An 18718-nucleotide genomic window follows, 5' to 3' on the forward strand; every position below is an offset into this window, starting at 1 on the left:
GAGGTAAAGAAGGTCCTGACATCTTTCCAGTTCCTGCTTTCACCCTATTCCTGAGTCTCTGAGTTGCATGAGACATTCCAATATCTTTATAAGAACATTTTCCATTTTGCTCAGGCTAACTGAAGATGGCTTCTATTACTTGAAAGATGAGACTCCTGATTAAAACCCTTTAGTGTTATCTTTATACATGTATTTTCTCAGCATTATCTTTATCATTATACATGTATTTTTTCAGTGTTATCTTTATATAAGTATACTGTACTACTGTTCTCTGCAATTCAATCACTAAATACATGCATTTCTCCTATAGCATATTATGAATTGAGTATAGCATGAATTGGGTATAAAATAACTTATTAATGTGGGAATAAGACCTGCATTACATGAAGCTCTATTGGTTTGGGTAGGGGGAAAAACTGCACTGACAGTTTCTTGCACTGACAAGAATGGAACCAGATGGGTGTCAAGGCAGGAGGAAGCATGGTATGTATTATGGGGAAAGGGAAATATCTGGAGAATCAGGAACCTTAGACAGTAATATCTTCTGGTTCCTCTGGCCTCCTGAGCCATGGCCTTTGCTTGTCCTATTTCCTGCCTGGCTTGCTAACATTCTCAGCTAAAAATCTGCTGCTCATGAAACCACAGTCTGGTCTTTCTTACTTGGTTGGAGCCCTGTGGCTTTCCTAACCTCAGCTCCCATTATGCTCACTGAGACTAAGTTGAGACTTCCATGAACATCTCCTGAGTCCTGACTAAGTCAAACAGAAACTGAGAGCAGCTCAGGAAAGCTGAAACTCAGAGCCTGTCCCACAGCATACTGCCCCACCAACCTTTCTCTGATGTATCTGCACCCATCGTGGGTGCCCGTCCTCAGAGGCAGGTTGCCCGGTACTCGTATGGGGGGTGAAGTAGTTGCCCAGAAACCTCTGCAGTAATCAGGGGCAAGATCCTTACTTATCTAACACAGAGGGTACATACATCTGATTGCTTTTGCTTTCCTCCATCTCTAAATTTCTCATGGCTACAAGTGACATGAGATATGACTATGTCATATCTTTCATCTTCTAGAGTACTTTAGCCACCACTCACTATCTTAAGTGGAAGGAGTAGTAGCATATAAATGGTTAAATCCTGGGCTCTAGAGTCAGCATTCCTGAATGTGTATTCTGGCCACTCCTGTTTCTAGCTCTATGGCATTAGGCAGGGTCCTTTAACATGTCTGTGCCTCAGTTTTCCCATGTGTAAAAATACAGGTTGGTAACAATATCTACCTCAAAGAGTTGTTATGTAAAGAGCTTCTTATAACAGTGATTGATACATATTAAGTGTTCAATAAAGGTAAGTTATTATTATAACTCCATTATGTGAGTCCTCTGGTCTCAACCTTCAATACTGTAAGTGAAACTGCTTGAGTTTCCCATAATAATATAAAATGAGATATGACAACTATTTCAGATTATTCACCTGGTAAAAATCTTCCTACAAGATTGCTGTTGTTGCTATATTGTGCTTTCTATTAAAGTTCAACGATATAATAACAAAAGCCCTAACAACAGTAGCATTTAACACTGATTGACCATCTACTAAGTGTCTGACTCTAAGCTCAGCATTTTACATGCATTAGTTTAATTACTTCTCCCAACGACCTTTTTAGGTAGATGCTATTATTATCCCCATACTAGGTTTCTGCTGATATTTAGGATAAAAGGAAAACAAATTTAAAACATGTTAGTTTTGTTCTTAACTACTAACATGAAGTTGTAGATTTTTTTTTTCAACTTGGAAGAGTGATAGGTTCTTATCTACTGTTGGAATTTTCTTGTTTGATACATGTTAGATTTTTTTAAAGAGCTATAAACAAAGCCAGGTAAACAAATAATAGCTGTTTCAAATGAAGTGTAACTTAAGTACGTGCTAAAAATTGTCAGGAATTTTTCACCATTTTCCAAATACTTACAAGTTGGATCTTACAATTCAAGCTTTGAAAAACAACTTGAATTTAAGCAGAATATTTACCCTGTTCAAGATTTGTTTGTAAAGGAACTCAAGAAACTTATGAACTTTTATATTTTTTCTCTATAAAATTTTAACACTTATCTACACATCATATTGTATACTATTTCACCAGTGAAAATACCAATAATGATTTCATATAAAACATTGTTTTCACCTTTACAATTACCTGTTAAGAAGGTTCTCTACTTCTAGAACTTCCGCTATAGACTCTTCATTATCAGAAAGGAGACGAGCTTGAAATTTTCTATCTTGGAAATCATACAGCATCACAATGATAAGACTGTTCAAATGATCTGGCTACCAAGGGGAAACACACATAAAGAAAAGCATACAAACAATATCTAATAGCAATATTTTCCATTCCATTGTTTTTCATAAGAGAGCAGTCATAAAACTATGACTACTTTTACATAGTCTGGTTGAATTGGGAGATAGAAGAGGACTGCAAAGGAACCTCCCTGGTAGCACAGTGGTTAAGAATCCGCCTGCCAATGCAGGGGACACAGGTTGAGCCTTGGTCCGGGGAGATCCCACATGCCGCGGAGCAACTAAGCCCGTGCACCACAACTGCTAAAGCACGCACTCCTAGAGCCCGTGCTCTGCAACAAGAGAAGCCACCGTAATGAGAAGCCCACGCACCGCAACGAAGAGTAGTCCCCGCTCACCACAACTAGAGAAAGCCCGTGCACAGCAACGAAGACCCAACACAGCCAAAAATAAATAAATAAATACATACATACATAAATAAAAGAGGGACTGCAAACTAGAAAAAAAATCCAATGAAAAATAAACCTTTCAAAAAGGACAATTTTTGGCAGATTCATCAAAATGAAAGGAGTAGGATCTATATTAGAAGCCTTAGAAGTATGAGAGTTAAGGATGTGTTTTGAAGAAGTCTTAGCATTAAACAAACTAGTTATTTAAATCTGAAGGCTTTTTAGTACTTTCTAAATAACAACCACGAGACAGGTAATTATATAAAAGTTATACACTTACTATTGTGGTGCTTGGGAAGATATAGCTGTCTATTAATATAGTTTCCAAAATATCTTGAACTACAAGACAAGGAAAATGTCTGTTACTGAAAATTCCAAAGCTGAAAATGAAAACCTTGGAATCAAAATACACTTTGGACAATGCTATAAAATACTTTTACTTTCATATCTAAAACATACCTAATTCTTGATAAAGACTCAAATTACAATGACATGATGAAATATTTGTAATCTTTATGAATCCTGGACCCCTGTGACTCAGGCTCCACATGGAATCACAGTCAAAGGAGCATTATCTGAACAGCTAAAGTAGTAATAAAGGAATTCCAACCTTTAATTTATATCGCTTGAAAAACATTAAAGAGGATCTAATTTATAATGTCTTATCCTCTTTATGTTGGATATTGTTGGATTCAATTTGCTAATATTTTATTATACAGGGCACATGAGTGCTCTTTTTGTTATAACTACTTAACTATATATATATATATCTCACATAACAAATGCTTTAATAAACATAGATTTTTGTTCTATGTTTATGTTCATGAAGGATATTGGTCTATAATTTTCTTTTCATAATATCTTTGTCAATGTTTCAGGGTTTAAACTCTGGAAGAGTTTGTGTTAAATTGGTGTTATTTCTTACTTAAATATTTGGTAGAACTCACTAGTGATGACATTGATAAGATGACATTTAATCTAAGTCCCAAATGACAAGGAGTTAGCCATGTAAAGATCCAGAAGAAGAGAGCATTCCAGGCAGAGGGATAATTGCAGAGGTACTAAATGAAAACACATGAACACATTTTAAAACCTCCATAGGGCACAGGAATGTTCTTTTGTTATAACTACTTAACTATATATATCATATAACAAATGCTTTAATCAGTTAACAGGAAGCTAAGACAGCATCAATTCATTCAACATTTATGGAACACCTCCTATATACACAATACACACTGAATTTCAGTTTTTATCTGGGGGATGGGAAAACTAAAAAGAATTGACAAACTTGGGAGCAGAGACTCCAATTTTCATAGGAAATCTTTCAGGTATCATTACCCATATTTTAGCCCCCAATTGTGGCTGTATTGCACAAGGCAATATCCCCATTTCACTTACAAGGAAAATGAAGTTTACAGTTTCACACCCTTAGTACTCGCAAACCAATTCCTATCTACTTCACAGTTTCTCAGCATGAGTCCCAATTTTTGTCACAGAAAATATACTCGTCATAAGAATGAAGGACTCTTAAGATAGCACACCTGCATAGGCTGTAGAACTTTGAGCAATGGAGTTGCTGGACTCCTAAAAATAGGAGCAGTAGAACGAAGGAAAAGAAGACAGAACATGATTTTGCCAACACTGCATTTTTTTCCTAGGGCTCTTGTCAAAACTGACAATCTCTGGGCTGTCTCTAATATTGTGCAGAATGCATTGCCTTTATATATCTATAGTTTACAGAACATTCTCTCATAGCAATATCAACATTAATTATGTATACTCTAGATAGTGCTTTCTGTGTGCTAGACACTGTTCTAAACGCTTTCCATATATTAATTCATTTAACCCTCACAACAACACTATGAATTAGGTACCATCATTATCCCATTTTATAGAGTAGGAAATGAGGCACTGACTGGTTAAGTAGTATTTTCATAGTCACACAGCAAGAGTCAGATCAGGGACTCAAACCCGGGCAGTCCGGCCCCCAAGTGCACGCTCCTCACCACATTATGCTGCCTATCATCTACTCACTCTTACAACAAACCATACTGGCTAAATAAAACACACTGCTAATGACTGACGTGGGTTATCAGGACTTATTTGAAGATGGCAAACCTTACCTATCCTAGTTCAGCACAATAGCTCCAATTATCCCTAGTGCCCCACTAATTAAAGCCTCTTCTCTTTAGTCTGTTGAAGGGAACTCTTAATCCTCATTCCTCATGTTTACAATGCAGAAGGCCTTCCCTAGAGAAGCACCCTTGGACTCTCTCCCTACCCCTTAGTCATCACTCCATGTGAAAAGAAAATTGAGCTTATTTAATTAGTGAATTTGGAAGAATGAACAGGGGCATATATCCCCCTTCCAGTCTTTGTCTGCCAGTGTTTCTGCAGGAGGTGGGCATGCATTGCAGACTGCTCTTTGCCATGCGCCTTGCATGAGTTGGGTGGAGGGATCTGCAATTCTTCAGCTGTGTCTGGATTAGATGGGAAGTTCTAATTCAGGAATAAAGTATTTGCAAGCCTGCTTGACTGAAGATCTAAAGCCATGTCCCCGGACATCTTTTTTTTTTTCTCTCCATGGGTTCCAAACTCAAATGTAAAAGGAGGAGTGCTATTTATTGGACCCCTAAAACTCACACAGTCTGTCTGATCATCCCTCCTGTTCTGGAAGAAAGATGGAAGATATTTCTTCTTTTGACTCTCCCCTAGGTTCTCCTTCTCTATTTTTATTGTGTTCATAGAGTTTCCTTCAAATGATCCACTTTATATAATTCACTTCTAGAATTTTCATTTCAAGGATGCCAAGGCTGACGGGGATCAAGAAGGTGGAGTAGGAAGATGTGGAGCTCACCTCTCCCAATAAACAGTTCAAAATTACTTCTACATGTGGAACAATTTTCAGGGAAAACTAACTGGAAACTGGCAGAAGAACCAAGGCAGCAAGAAACAGCTCCACGTAACCAGGCAGGGACAGAAAAAAAAAAAAAAGCATCAGGTTGGGAACTGAGCCCCCGGGAGGGACCTCTGTAAGGAAGAGAAGGTCCACACAGGTGGACTCTCGCCCTGGGGAGTAAGCAGGTCGAACCACAATCTGGGCATACCAGTCCTGGGGTCCTGAGCAGAGGAGACAAGCCCCCTTGTCTGCTGAGAAATCCACTGGGACAGACAGAGGGCTGGAGAAGCCTAGGCTCTACTCGTGAGGAGTGACCACATGCTGGCTTGCTGACAACCAGGGCACAGAGAGCCTTGCACTGGCAACTGCTGCCTTGCCCCACTTCCCAATCCAAAGGGGCGAACACCCTGGCCCCATTCAGTCCACACCACAGCCTGGCATGAAATCTGGGCAGAGACTCAGTGTAGCTGCATAGAGACAGACCAGGACACCTGGGTTGTGATCCGGGTGGAGCTGCAGAGGCCACTGTCAGCATGCATGTGAGGCAGCACCACAGGAGCCTGCAGTGGCCAAGTGCTGAATCTTGGGCATATAGGCCCTAGGAGAGAACTCAATCTAGCTACCGCAGAGATAGCTGGGAGGTCCTGGGGCGTGGTCTGGGTGGAATGGTGACAACCACTGTCAACAAGCTCAGGAGTAGCAGTGGCTAGTCTCCTTGCAAGAATACCCCAGTCTGCCCACACCACACCGCAGCTCAGCGCTAGATATAAGGCAGACAGGTCCTGGGAGTCTGCCACAGAGGCAGCCCAGACCTCAGGCAGCAGCACAGCCACCTCAATTCCTGCAGCCACAACACCCCGACCCTCAGCCCCAGCCTACTCCACACCATAGCCTTTACCTAGATCTGAGACAAACACAACAGAGAAAAGGACACAACCCTGGGCTGCTTCTGAGTGGAACTATGGATGCCTACACAGGCAGCACATAGGTGCTCTGTGACCGTGTGGGCGTCACTTGCTTCAGAAATCACCTCCTTTGGGGCACAGCATGTACTCAAGGGCAATGGAGTCCGATTGAACCCAACCCTCAAGCCTTCTACCCCAACAACTGGGGAGCAGACCCTACCCCTGACAGGGCAGTGACAGCCACGGAGCAGAGAGAAAGCCCTGCCTCACATCCAGTACAGGCTCTGGACACCAGAATACCAGTCACACTCCCATCAAGGGGATAATGGCCAGCACACCCTGAGGAAAGACGTGGCTGAAGTCCATACCAAAACCAGCCACTGCGCCAAAAACACTGGACACACACAATCTATGCAGGGACACTCCCACATAAAAACACCCTTCAAGACCACCGTAGGTAACTGTTCCTCCTAAATTCATAGAGACAGAGAAAGTTAAGTAAAACAAAAAGGCAGAGGAACTACTCCCAATTAAAAGAACAAGAGAAGTCCCCTGAAAGAACAAATAATAAAACAGAGCTCACTAGTCTACTAGACCCTGAGTTCAAAAAGGAGATAATAAAAATTCTAACTGAATTAAGAAAGAGTATCGATAGAAATGCACATCACTGTGATGAGGAACTAGAAGCTATAAAGATGAACCAATCAAAAATAGACAATTCAATTGCTGAGATTAAAAACCAATCTAGAAGCAATGAAGAGCAGACTAAATGCCACAGAAGAATGAATAAGTGACCTGGAAGATAGCATAATGGAAAACACTAAATCAGAAGAGCAGACAGAAAGACAATGAAAAAAGAATGATAGCAACATACGAGATTTATGAGATAATACAAAACGTGCCAACCGATGCATAATAGGTGTTCCAGAAGGGAAGGAGAAAGAGAATTGAAAGTGTAGTTGAAGAAATTATGGCTGAAAACTTCCCAAACCTAAACAAGGAAACAGATATCAGGTACAGGAAGCACAGAAGGTCCCAAACAAGATGAACCCAAAGAGACCCACACCAAGACATATCATAATTAAAATGACAAATTTATTTTATTTTATTTTATTTGGCCACACCACACAGCTTGCAGGATCTCAGTTCCCCGACCAGGGATCAAACCCAGGCCACAGCAGTAAAAGTGCCAAGTCCTAACCACTGGACCACCAGGGAATTCCCTAAAATGACAAATTTAAAAATAAAGAAAGGATTCTAAAGGCAGCAAGAGAAAAACAGAGTTAGTTACAAGGGAACCCCCATATGGCTATCAGCAGATTTCTCTGCAGAAAACTTCACAGTCCAGAAAGGAGTGGCATTATATATTCAAAGTCCTGAAAAGGAAAACCTGCAACCTAGGATACTCTACCCAGCAAGATTATCATTTAGAACAGTAGAAGAGAAAAAATTTCTTAGACAAGCAAAAACTAAAAGAACTCAGCAATATTAAACCTACCCTAAAAGAAATTTTGAAGGATAATCTCTAAATAGAAAAGAAGCAAGAAACTATAGGAAAAGGAAAATCACAATAGAAAGGCAAATATATAAAAGGATTGAAGATCACTTAAGTCAGTACACAGATTAAAAAACAATCAAAAAGTTGTAAAAGCAATTATAACTACAACTAACAGAAAAAAGATATGCATGAAGATGTAAAATAGGACAGCAAAATCACAAAATGTGGGTGAGGGGAGTATAAAAATATAGATCGTTTAGAATGTGTTTGAAGTTGAATGACTATCAGTTTAAAGCCAGTAGACACAGCTGTGAGTTAACATACTTGAGCTCCATGGTAACCACAAATTTAAAATATACAGTAGTTTCACAAGAACCAAAAAGAAAGTAACTCAAGCATACTACAAAAGCAAATTATCAAACCACAAAAGGAAAAACAAAAAGAAGAAATAAAGAACTATAAAAACAACTGAAAAACAAGGATTAAATGGCAATAAGTACATACCTACCAATAATTACCTTAAATGTCAATGGACTAAATGCTCCAATCAAAAGACACAGCATGGCAGATTGGATGAAGAAACAAAAACAAAAACAAGAACCTGTAGTGTGCTGCCTACAAGAGACTTCCTTCAGGGTGAAAGACACACAGACTGAAAGTGAGGGGATCAAAATGGATAGTTCATGCGAACGGAAACACAAAGAAAGTGGGGGTAGCAATATTCACATCAGACAAAATAGACTTTAAAACAAAGTCCATAAAGAAAGACAAAGAAGGGCATTATATAATGATAAGGAGATCAATACAAGAAGATAATATGCTCATTAACGTATAATCCTCCAATACAGCGGCACCTAAACATATAAAAGAAACACTAACAGACATAAAGGGAGAAACTGACAATAGTAGCCAACCTTAACACCCCTTTGACATCAATGGACAGATCATCCAGACAAAAAATCAGTAAGGCAACAGAGGTTCTAAATGACACAATCAGTTGAACTTAATTGATATCTACAGAACACTACATCCAAAAAAAACCAGAATATAGACTCTTTTCAAGGGCATGTGGAATGTTCTCTAGGATAGACCACATACTAGGTCATAAAACAAGCCTCAACAAATTTAAAAGGATAGAAATTGTTTGCAGCATCTTATCTGACCACAACAGTATGAAACCAGAAATCAACCACAGAAAGAAAAACAGGAAAAGAATGAACACATGGAGACTAAACAACATGCTACTACGAAACAAACAGGTCAACAATGAAATCAAAGAAGAAATCAGGAAATGCCTCAAGACAAGTGAAAATGAAAACACAACCTTACAAAATCTATGGGATGCTGCCAAAGCAGATCTAAGAGGGACATTCACAGTGAACCAGGCCTTTCTCAAGATACAAGAAAAATCTCAAATAAACAACCTAACCAACCACATAAAAGAATTCGAAAAAGAAGAACAAACAAAACCTAAAGTCATCAGAAGGAAGGAAATAATAAAGATCAGAAAAGAAATAAATAGAGATCAAGAAAACAACAGAGGGACTTCCCTGGTGGCACAGTGGTTAAGAATCTGCCTGCCAGTGCAGGGGCATGGGTTTGATCCCTGGTCCAGGAAGATCCCACATGCCGCAGAGCAGCTAAGCCCGTGCGCCACAACTACTGAAGCCTGCGTGACCTACAGCCTGCATGCCACAACTACTGAGCCCACATGCTGCAACTACTGAAACCCATGTGCTCTAGGGCCCACATGCCGCTAGTACTGAGCCTGCGTGTGCAACTACTGAAGCCCGTGCTCCTAGAGCCCTTGCTCCGCAACATGAGATGCCACCGCAATGAGAAGCCCGTGCACCACGACAAAGAGCAGCCCCTGCTCGCTGCAACTAGAGAAAGCCCATGCGCAACAACAAAGACCCAACACAGCCAAAAATAAATTTTAAAAAATAATAAAATAATAAAATAAAATAAAGTAAAATAGAAAACAACAGAAAAGTTCAATAAAACCAAGAGCTGTTTTTTGGAGAAAGATAAACAAATTCAACAAACTCTAGCCAGGTTCAACATGAAGAAAAGAGAGAAAACCCAAATAAACAAAATAAGAAATGAAAGAGGAGAAGTAACAGCTGATACAGAAATACAAAAAAATCATAAGAGAATACTATGAACAGTTATATGCCAACAAACTGGACAACCTAGAAGAAATGGACAGTTTCTAAAAACATAAGACTTGCAAGAACTGAGTCCAGAAGAAACAGATAATTTGAACAGAACAATCACCAGACGTGAAATAGAATCTGTAATTTAAAAAAAAACTCCCTGCAAACAAAAGTCCAGGATCAGACGGCTTCACTGGGGAATTCCACCAAACATACAATGAAGAAATTATACTGATCCTTCTCAAAATATTCCAAAAAATTGAAGAGAAGGGAACACTGTGAAATTCATTCTATGAAGCCACCATCACTCTGATATCAAAACCAGACAAAAACACTACAAAGAAAAGGAAATTATAGGCCAATATCTTTAATGAATATAGATGCAGAAATCTTCAAAAAAATATTAGCAAACTGAATACAACAATACATAAAAAGGATCACACATCATGACCAAGTGGGATTCATTCCAGGGTCGTAAGGATGGTTCAACGTATGCAAATCAATCAGTGTGATACACCACATTAACAAAAGGAAAGACAAAACCACAAGATCATCTCAAAAGATGCAGGAAAGCATCTCATAAAATTTGGCATTATTCCTAATAAAAACTCTCACCAAAGTGGGTATAGAGGGAACATATCTCAACATAATAAAAGCCATTTATGACAAACCCACAGCCAACATAATACTCAAGAGTGAAAAGCTGAATGCCTTCCCACTAAATTCTGGAACAAGACAAGGATGCCCACCCTCACCACTTCTACTCAACATAGTACTGGAAGTCCTAGCCCCAACAATCAGATAAGAAAAAGAAATAAAAGGTATCCAAATTGGAAGGGAAGAGGTAAAACTTACACTATTTGGAGATGACATGATACTCTATATAGAGAATCCTGAAGTCTTCACACAAGAACTATTAGAACTAATAAATGAATTCAGCAAAGTAGCAGGATACAAGATTAATATACAGAAATCTGTTGCATTTCTTTACACTAACAATGAAAGAGAAAATTTTAAAAGTTATATCGTTTATTGCATCAAAAAAAAAAAAAACCCTAGGAATAAACTTAACCAAGGAGGTGAAAGACCTATACACTGAAAATTATAAAACACTGATAAAGGAAATTGAAGATGATTCAAAAAAATGGAAAGGTAGTCCATGCTCTTTGACTGGAAGAATTAATATTGCTAAAGTGAAGCACTCTACAGATTTAATGCAATCACTATCAAAATACCCATGACATTTTTCAAGAACTAGAACAAATAATCCTAAAATGGATATGGAACCACAAAAGGCCCAGAACTGCCAAAGCAATCCTAAGGCAAAAGAACAAAGCTGGAGGTATAACCCTTCCAGACTTCAGACTATACTACAAAGCTACAGTAATCAAAACAGTGTGGTACTGGCACAAAAACAGACATATAGATCAATGGAACAGTATAGAGAACCCAGAAATAAATCCACATACCTATGGTCAACTAATCTATGACAAAGGAGGCAAGAATTACAATGGAGAAAAGACAGCCTCTTCAGCAAGTGATGTTGGGAAAACTGGACAGCTACCTGTATCAATGAAATTACAACACTCCATCACACCATCCATAAAAATAAGTTTGAAATGGCTTATATTACTAAATATAAGACATGACACCATAAACCTCCTAGAAGAGAACACAGGCAAAACATTCTTGGACATAAATCGTAGCAATATTTTCTTAGGTCAGTCTCCCAAGGCAATAGAAAAAAAAGCAAAAATAAATAAATGGGACCTAATCAAACTTAAAAGCTTTGAAACAGCAAAGGAAACCATCCGCAAAACAAAAAGACAACCTATGGAATGGGAGAAAATATTTGTAAACAATGCTACCAACAAGGGCTTCATATTCAAAATATACAAACAGCTCATATAACTCAGTACCAAAAAAACAAACAATCCAATCAAAAAGTGGGCAGAAGACTTAAATAGACATTTCTCCAAAAAAGACATACAGATAGCCAACAGGCACATGAAAAGACGCTCAACATCACTGATTATTACAGAAATACAAATCAAAACCACAACAAGGTATCACCTCACACCACTCAGAATGACTATCATCAAAAAGTCTACACAAAATAAATGCTGGAGAGGGTGTGGAGAAAAGGGAACCCTTGTACACTATTGGTGGGAATGTATATTGTTGTAGCCACTATGGAAAACAATATGCAGGTTCCTTAATAAAACAAAAAATAGATCCATATCATCCAGCAATCCCACTCCTGGGTATATATCCAGAAAAGATGAAAACTCTAATTCAAAAAGATACACGCACTCCAATGTTCATAGCAGCACTATTTATAATAGCCAAGACATGGAAACAACCCAAGTGCCCATCAACAGATGATTGGCTTAAGATGCGGTATATATATACAATGGGATGTTACTCAGCCATTAAAAAAAGAATGAAATATTGCCATTTGCAGCAACATGGATGGACCTATAGAACACTGTACTTAGTGAAGTTAAGTCAGACAGAAAAAGACAAATACTATCTGATATCACTTATACATGGAATCTAAAAACAATACAAATGAATCTATATATAAAACAGAAACAGACTCACAGACATAGGAAACAAACTTATGATTACTAAAGGGAAAACGGGGAAAAGGAGGGACAAATTAGGAGTATGGGATTAACAGGTACAAACTACTATGCATAAAATAGATAAGCAACAGAGATTTACTGTATAGCACAGGAAACTATATTCAATATCTTGTAATAACCTGTAATGGTATATAATCTGAAAAAAAAATAACTGAATCACTTAGCTGTAACCTGAAAATAACAGAATATTGTAAATCAACTATACTTCAGTTAAAAAAAAAGAATGCCAAGGCCCTCTTATAATTATAAATATAGGTACATGGGGTTTTTGTATCTGTGGAAGGAGGGAAACTTGACAACCTTCATAGATGTTGTCATACATTGTTGCTGGGAGAATTAAGCACCGTCTGTAAGACTCCTTTGAGAAAGGACAATAGAAAGCTGTACCTGGTCTCTTCTGGACTTTGTCCTGTGTATATTTTTCCAGTGCTGATCTTAATCTTTATCCTTTCATTGTAATAAACTGTAACCATGAGTATAACAGCTTTACTGAGTTCTGTGAGTCCTTCTAGTGAATCATGGAACCTGAGGGTGGTCTTGGGGATCCCTGACTACACATACTTATTCCCAAAGCCATAACCAGACCATATATGAAGTATTTGCTAGGTTTTTCACTGACAGGTTACATGATTTTGAAATGACCGAGTTAATGCCACAGCCAGTTCCTCGGACTGAGAGGTCATCAAATACTATTTACAACTAGAGAGGCTGGAGAAAGAATTAAGCCAGGAATAAGATCAACAATTTCAGGAACATCTCTTTCCTCAATTTTTTTCTTAATGGGTTGTTCATTAATTTACTTTTTAAGAAATCATTTTGCCAGTTTTTCTTCTGTTTTAATATTTAATAGTCCTTGAAACATCCAGAGATACTTTTAAAAAATAAATTAGCTGCTAGTACTCTACTTCTTTGACATAAGTCAAACTTAATAGGAATAGGTTACTCTTCATTACCTTCTTTAGCAGAAAATTGACCTTGCGGTTATTTAGCAGAGTGAGACTAGTGGTGGTCATTTCAACAAACATGATTCTGAGCCCTTTAAACCTTTAAAAGATTAATCAGAAAAATACACTCTCTGCTTTGAAAGACCTTATACACAAAGGACATCAACAATAGGGCAAATAATAAAACTAGAAAACATAAAACACAACCAAAAAAATACACTTAACATTTGTATAATTAGATTTTTTTCTTTATACTTCCTTAAAAATATATGGTAATATGATCCAATTATCTGTTCACAAATTCACAAACAAAAGAGACCATTACCCAAGCTCTCTTTAGTTTGTACATTAACCTTTTCAGCTTTACTGCTCCTATAAAACCTTAGAGAAGAAATCCTCAGTTTTCTTTCCTGAACCCTGATTCCCTGAACCTATACTGTATAAGCCAGATGTGAGTTTACAAAATATTACATGTGAAAGTATTGATAGAACACTGATAATACAAAAGACAAAAGTGAAATGCATAAGAGTCTCCAATATTTTAAGGCAAAATATCAGGTTCTTAATTATCTTGGAAACCCACTGAACTTAGGAATTCTAGTTGTATTCCATTTGAACATTGAGACATTATTCAGATGATAATTTAAAGCAAGATATTATTATCATTAAGAAGAAAATAATAGTTGTACCAAGTAAACAACCAAAGCCATCTCATCTTAGAATTTGAACTTATAAAACTGAACATTTCAAGGAAAAGTAGGTTTATAAAGGTCTATGACAATAATTTATCTAAATGGGAATTTCTGGGTTATTAAAAAATGTCAGTCACAAGACCCTTTCATAAAACAGAAATATAGATCGAGAGAAAGAAAAAGATAATCTACCATACACATCACTATAGCATGACCATCTAGTCAATGCATTAATTTTACAAAGGATAATTTCAGGCTTTTATAATTGATTTCTAAAGGTAAGATTCAATACTCTATTGGGGAAAAAAATGTCTATAATAGAATTTTGGCATTACCATTAAATATCAACTAATCAACATAAGTGCCTAGTCTGCATTTCATTGTTGCAAGGAGAAAATGTTCAAATGTTCACCTGACTCATGATTTAAAGTACAGCACTCTGGCTGGTCTTTAAATCTGCATTTTAAAAAGGAAGAGGAGGGAAGGGATGAAATAGAATCTGAAAGATTAAACTGGAGGGAAAAATGGCTAAGATAGATTTTAAAAGAAAAAAAAACGATCACAAGAAGAAAATAAAGAAACGAAAGCCAAAGAGTAGTTGCCTCTTAACATCATATAAATTTTTCTCTGTGATGGCAAATTCCTGGCTTCAGAGTTGAGCTACCTCATGGCTGCAGACAACCAAAAATATACATTCGTATCTGAGTAATTAATGGGACATTTTAATTCACTGAACAATTGTTAACTGCCTCTGTGCAAGGATGTACAAGGCCCAGTAAGTACTAACACTAAGGAAATACATGCAAATGAGTGATGCCCTTTCTGGGTGTCTCTTTAGGAAGCTCATCATTTCAGCCAGGCTGCTAATACTCCAAACATTTCTGGAACTTCTTTTGGAATACTCTACACAAACCAATATAAACTTTACAGTTTATATTGTATTATAGTTTATAGCTAGTACAGAAACATGTCTCCAGGCCCTTTGACTGCTCTCACAGTAAAAATATTTGATTCTGTACTGGAGTCAACTCCATACTCAGAAGTTGATCATTACCCATCATTGAGGGAATCTGCAACATTACACCTCAAATCCTGGCGGCAAGTTAGAAAGTGGACTTTTACATAAATTTGAAAAAATAAATTTACAAGCTTCCAAAATTAAAGCGAATGGCAGTGAATCGGATCATCTTAACTTGATTCAATTTTGACCCATCTAAGGACAAGGCACGGTTCTAGGCACAGGGAAATCTGCAGAGAAAAGAACGTTTCTGGCCTGAAAGAGCTTGTTGTACAGGGAAACTCTCCTAATGCTTGGACATTTGCAACTGACCAAAGATACTCATAAGCCTAAAAACAAAACCTGGTGTGTGCATGAGGGGGCAGGAAGGGGGACTGCACTCCACAAATTCTCTCATTATTTTCCGTTAGTGCTGACTGTCAAAACTGGTGCTACTCACACTTCAGGGCACTGAAAGCCAGCTCATAGGACAAACGCTGAAAGGATTCATCCTCAGACTCGGTGGAGGACGGCAGGGGCTCATTCCCATACTTTATTAAGACTTTCTCTGGTGACTTTTCGAATCGAATGCCCTGAAAAATGTTCGCTGCCATAATGTAAACGGAGTCCGGATAGCCAGTTTTTTCGGGCAAACCAGTTGAGGTTTTTTCGCTGTACGCTGTGTCCCCTGACAGTGCCAGAGAAGAGAGTTGGGAGATCTCCTCGGTAGTTTTTTCTTCCGAAAACTCCACTTCACTGGCGGAGTTAAGCATGTTTGCCCCTTCACTGTCGTCAGTAACTCAAGCTTGAATTACAATTCAGATGTCCCAGGAAATGGTTTTCCTTGTACCTTAAGCATCGTCTCTGAAAAGAAAAGATTATCTCGGTAAATCACTATTTCTGCAGGACCACACTTGGTGGCCCACCTCGTGTGGCCCTAAAGACCAAGAGCTGGCATTTACTGGCCGACCCGAGCATCCCATACTTCGAGCCGGGCAAGTCCCAACGAAACCTCCACACACTCACAAAGGGAGAGGGGTGGAGACGGCTCCGAATCGCCTCCGAAGCGACGAGACTTTTACCGAGGCCCGTTTGGGAGCGTCTGCGGCCCCTCGGGCTCTCCTTTCACTGGCTCCCGCGAGTCCTCCCTCACCCCAGAGGGCGGAGGTTCCCCGGGGCTTTGGGGACAGAGACGCTGCAGCCGCAGCACTTCGGGCACCTGTGGCTGGGGCCTGAAACAGCGCCCTCGGGAGCCCCGGGACTGCGGGGCTGCGGCGGCGACCCGCGCCGGCAGTTTGGTTCAAATGAGCCTCTCCCACCCGCCAGGGTCGGGGCAGGGGGGTCGCGACCCCGGCTCTCGCTTCGCTCCGGTTCCCGGAGGGAGGACTCGCCTCAGGGCTTCGCCCGCCCGTGCGCTGTCGCTCTTGACGGACGCGGCGGCGGAGCTCGGTGGAGCGCGAGGCTGGTAAACCAGTCGACTCAGGCCGCGGAAAGGTAGGCCTCCCCCGCCTGTAGCAGTCCGCCGGCCCAGGACTCGGGTCTCCTTGGCAACCAAGGTGGGGGAGGGAACGCCGCCGGAGGGCAGGGCAGTTCCCGCGGGAGTTGGCTAGAGCCTACTTTTTCTCAGCGAGTTGCTCTTCCTCCCTCGTTCCGGGACGCTTGTGTCAGCCCTTCGTGGGGTTGAAGGCCCCTGCACAGTTGGACCGCGCCATCCTGAGCGTCCTCGACTTCCCCAGATTCACAGGTGGCCCCTTTTCCCCAACACGTCCCCTGCGGTCTCCTTAAAAGCAAGAATTTTGTATCGCTGACAACATCCAGTTTAGCGGATTTAGCGGGGGCGCAGGAAATGTTAAAACAGATGAGTGTAGAACTACGGAAGAAAAGGAAAAAAAGGGACTAGTCGACTTTATTTCCACGCTTTTTAGAACAATAGATATCACATTAGACGGACCCTTCCAGAGCAAGTTGTGTAGAGACCTTTGCCAATTTAAGACCGCATCTCTCCTTTCCAGGAGTTGCCTGCAAAGAAAGATGCTGCTGAAATGGGCCTACGAAAAATCAAATTCACCCCACCCTTCAAATTATAGAATGGGACTGGGATTATATATAAACCACCCCAAAGGGTTTTAATATGGCTACTTTAATTTTTGAGAGCCCTGGAGCGAAGTCTGCATCCTAATGCATCAAAGAAAGTGAACTGTGCTCATTTTTAAAGGTAATGGAAAAATACTCTCTTAATTTCTAGAATGAAAACAAAATGAATGAGATTTAAATCTTCTATTGAGTTTATGTGCATTTTAAACACTTCATTGATAGTCTTTTAGCCTGTTATCTCCAAAGTGCATGTTCTAAAACTGGAAAGGGAAAGGTCGCTTTTTTTCCTCTAATGTACACCATTTGTATTGCTACTTTGAAACTTCTCCAGCAGATTTCAATAGGTCTGGTAGTCTACTGATTTTACTGCCAGTCAGAATATCTAGAGCTTTTTTGTATGCACTCGAATTTTTCTTACAGTAAAATTCAATGAACTAATGCAAATGTGAATATATAAAGGTCATGCAATGAAATGTAACATATATGTACTTCACATTTCTTGCTTGGTTTAGGGAAGTCTTCAGTAAAATAGAAATGGGCATTGGATTGTGGAACTTCACAAATTATGTTTCAAGTTTTAAGTGAAAAAAGTCGAAATCATTTTAAAAATCAATAAAAGAGATGCTAATATCTACTTAAAAGAAAAAAAGAAACCTGCTAGATACTTGGTCTCCATTTTCTCCATAAGGCAAAAACCAAAGCCTGCAAGTTGAGAGAAGTTCTTCGTTTTGGACTGAGATCAAACAAAGTCACATGAAAATCTTGCAAGTCCAAGCCCCAAACTCAGCAAAAAGCTGAATATATACTTGAGTTAAATAACTCTATTGGCTACTGGTTAGGAATCTCAGATTTTGTTCATCTACTTTGTAAAAGTGGTCCAATCTGGAAAAGAAACATAATTTACATAACTAAGATCAGTTATGGTCACTCAGGAATTCTAAATTGTGTTCACTAGTCCTTCCGCTGTGGGTTAAACAGGAAGGGATAGACTTTGGCATTTGATGAACTGATATCTGTGTAACCTTAGGCAAGTCCTTAACATCCCTTGGCCTCAGTTTCTGCATCTGTAAGGTGGAGTTAGTAATGCCTACCTTCGAGGATGTTTGTGAGGATTTAGTGGAATGATGTGTGTCGAGAAGGCTGTCTGGAA

At 39.2% G+C, this 18718-nt stretch overlaps 2 protein-coding genes and 1 non-coding gene across 3 annotated transcripts in view; 1 reads left to right on the forward strand and 2 right to left on the reverse strand.

The window, feature by feature from the left end:
- NSUN7 (NOP2/Sun RNA methyltransferase family member 7) overlaps positions 1-16945 on the reverse strand; it is a 62386-nt gene extending 45441 nt beyond the window's left edge. Inside the window, exons 1-4 of the mRNA XM_007178787.3 lie at positions 16501-16945; positions 15935-16338; positions 3013-3071; positions 2183-2313 (exon numbers count right to left, since the gene is read on the reverse strand). Coding sequence (XP_007178849.2) covers positions 2183-2313; positions 3013-3071; positions 15935-16247 — 503 coding nt within the window. The 5' untranslated portion in view covers positions 16248-16338; positions 16501-16945. The remainder of the gene's footprint in view (positions 1-2182; positions 2314-3012; positions 3072-15934; positions 16339-16500) is intronic.
- TRNAK-UUU (transfer RNA lysine (anticodon UUU)) lies at positions 7686-7757 on the reverse strand. Its single transcript has one exon. It is a non-coding gene; the product is annotated as a tRNA-Lys (tRNA).
- LOC130708206 (uncharacterized) lies at positions 16246-17604 on the forward strand. Its single transcript, XM_057546311.1, has 3 exons — positions 16246-16265; positions 16381-16968; positions 17487-17604. Exons 1-3 carry the CDS (start codon positions 16246-16248, stop codon positions 17602-17604), a joined length of 726 nt encoding a protein of 241 aa, XP_057402294.1.
- Positions 17605-18718: the final 1114 nt, after the last annotated feature.

This window comes from Balaenoptera acutorostrata, chromosome 5 (genome assembly GCF_949987535.1).
Source record: "Balaenoptera acutorostrata chromosome 5, mBalAcu1.1, whole genome shotgun sequence".
Taxonomy (NCBI): Eukaryota; Metazoa; Chordata; class Mammalia; order Artiodactyla; family Balaenopteridae; genus Balaenoptera; species Balaenoptera acutorostrata.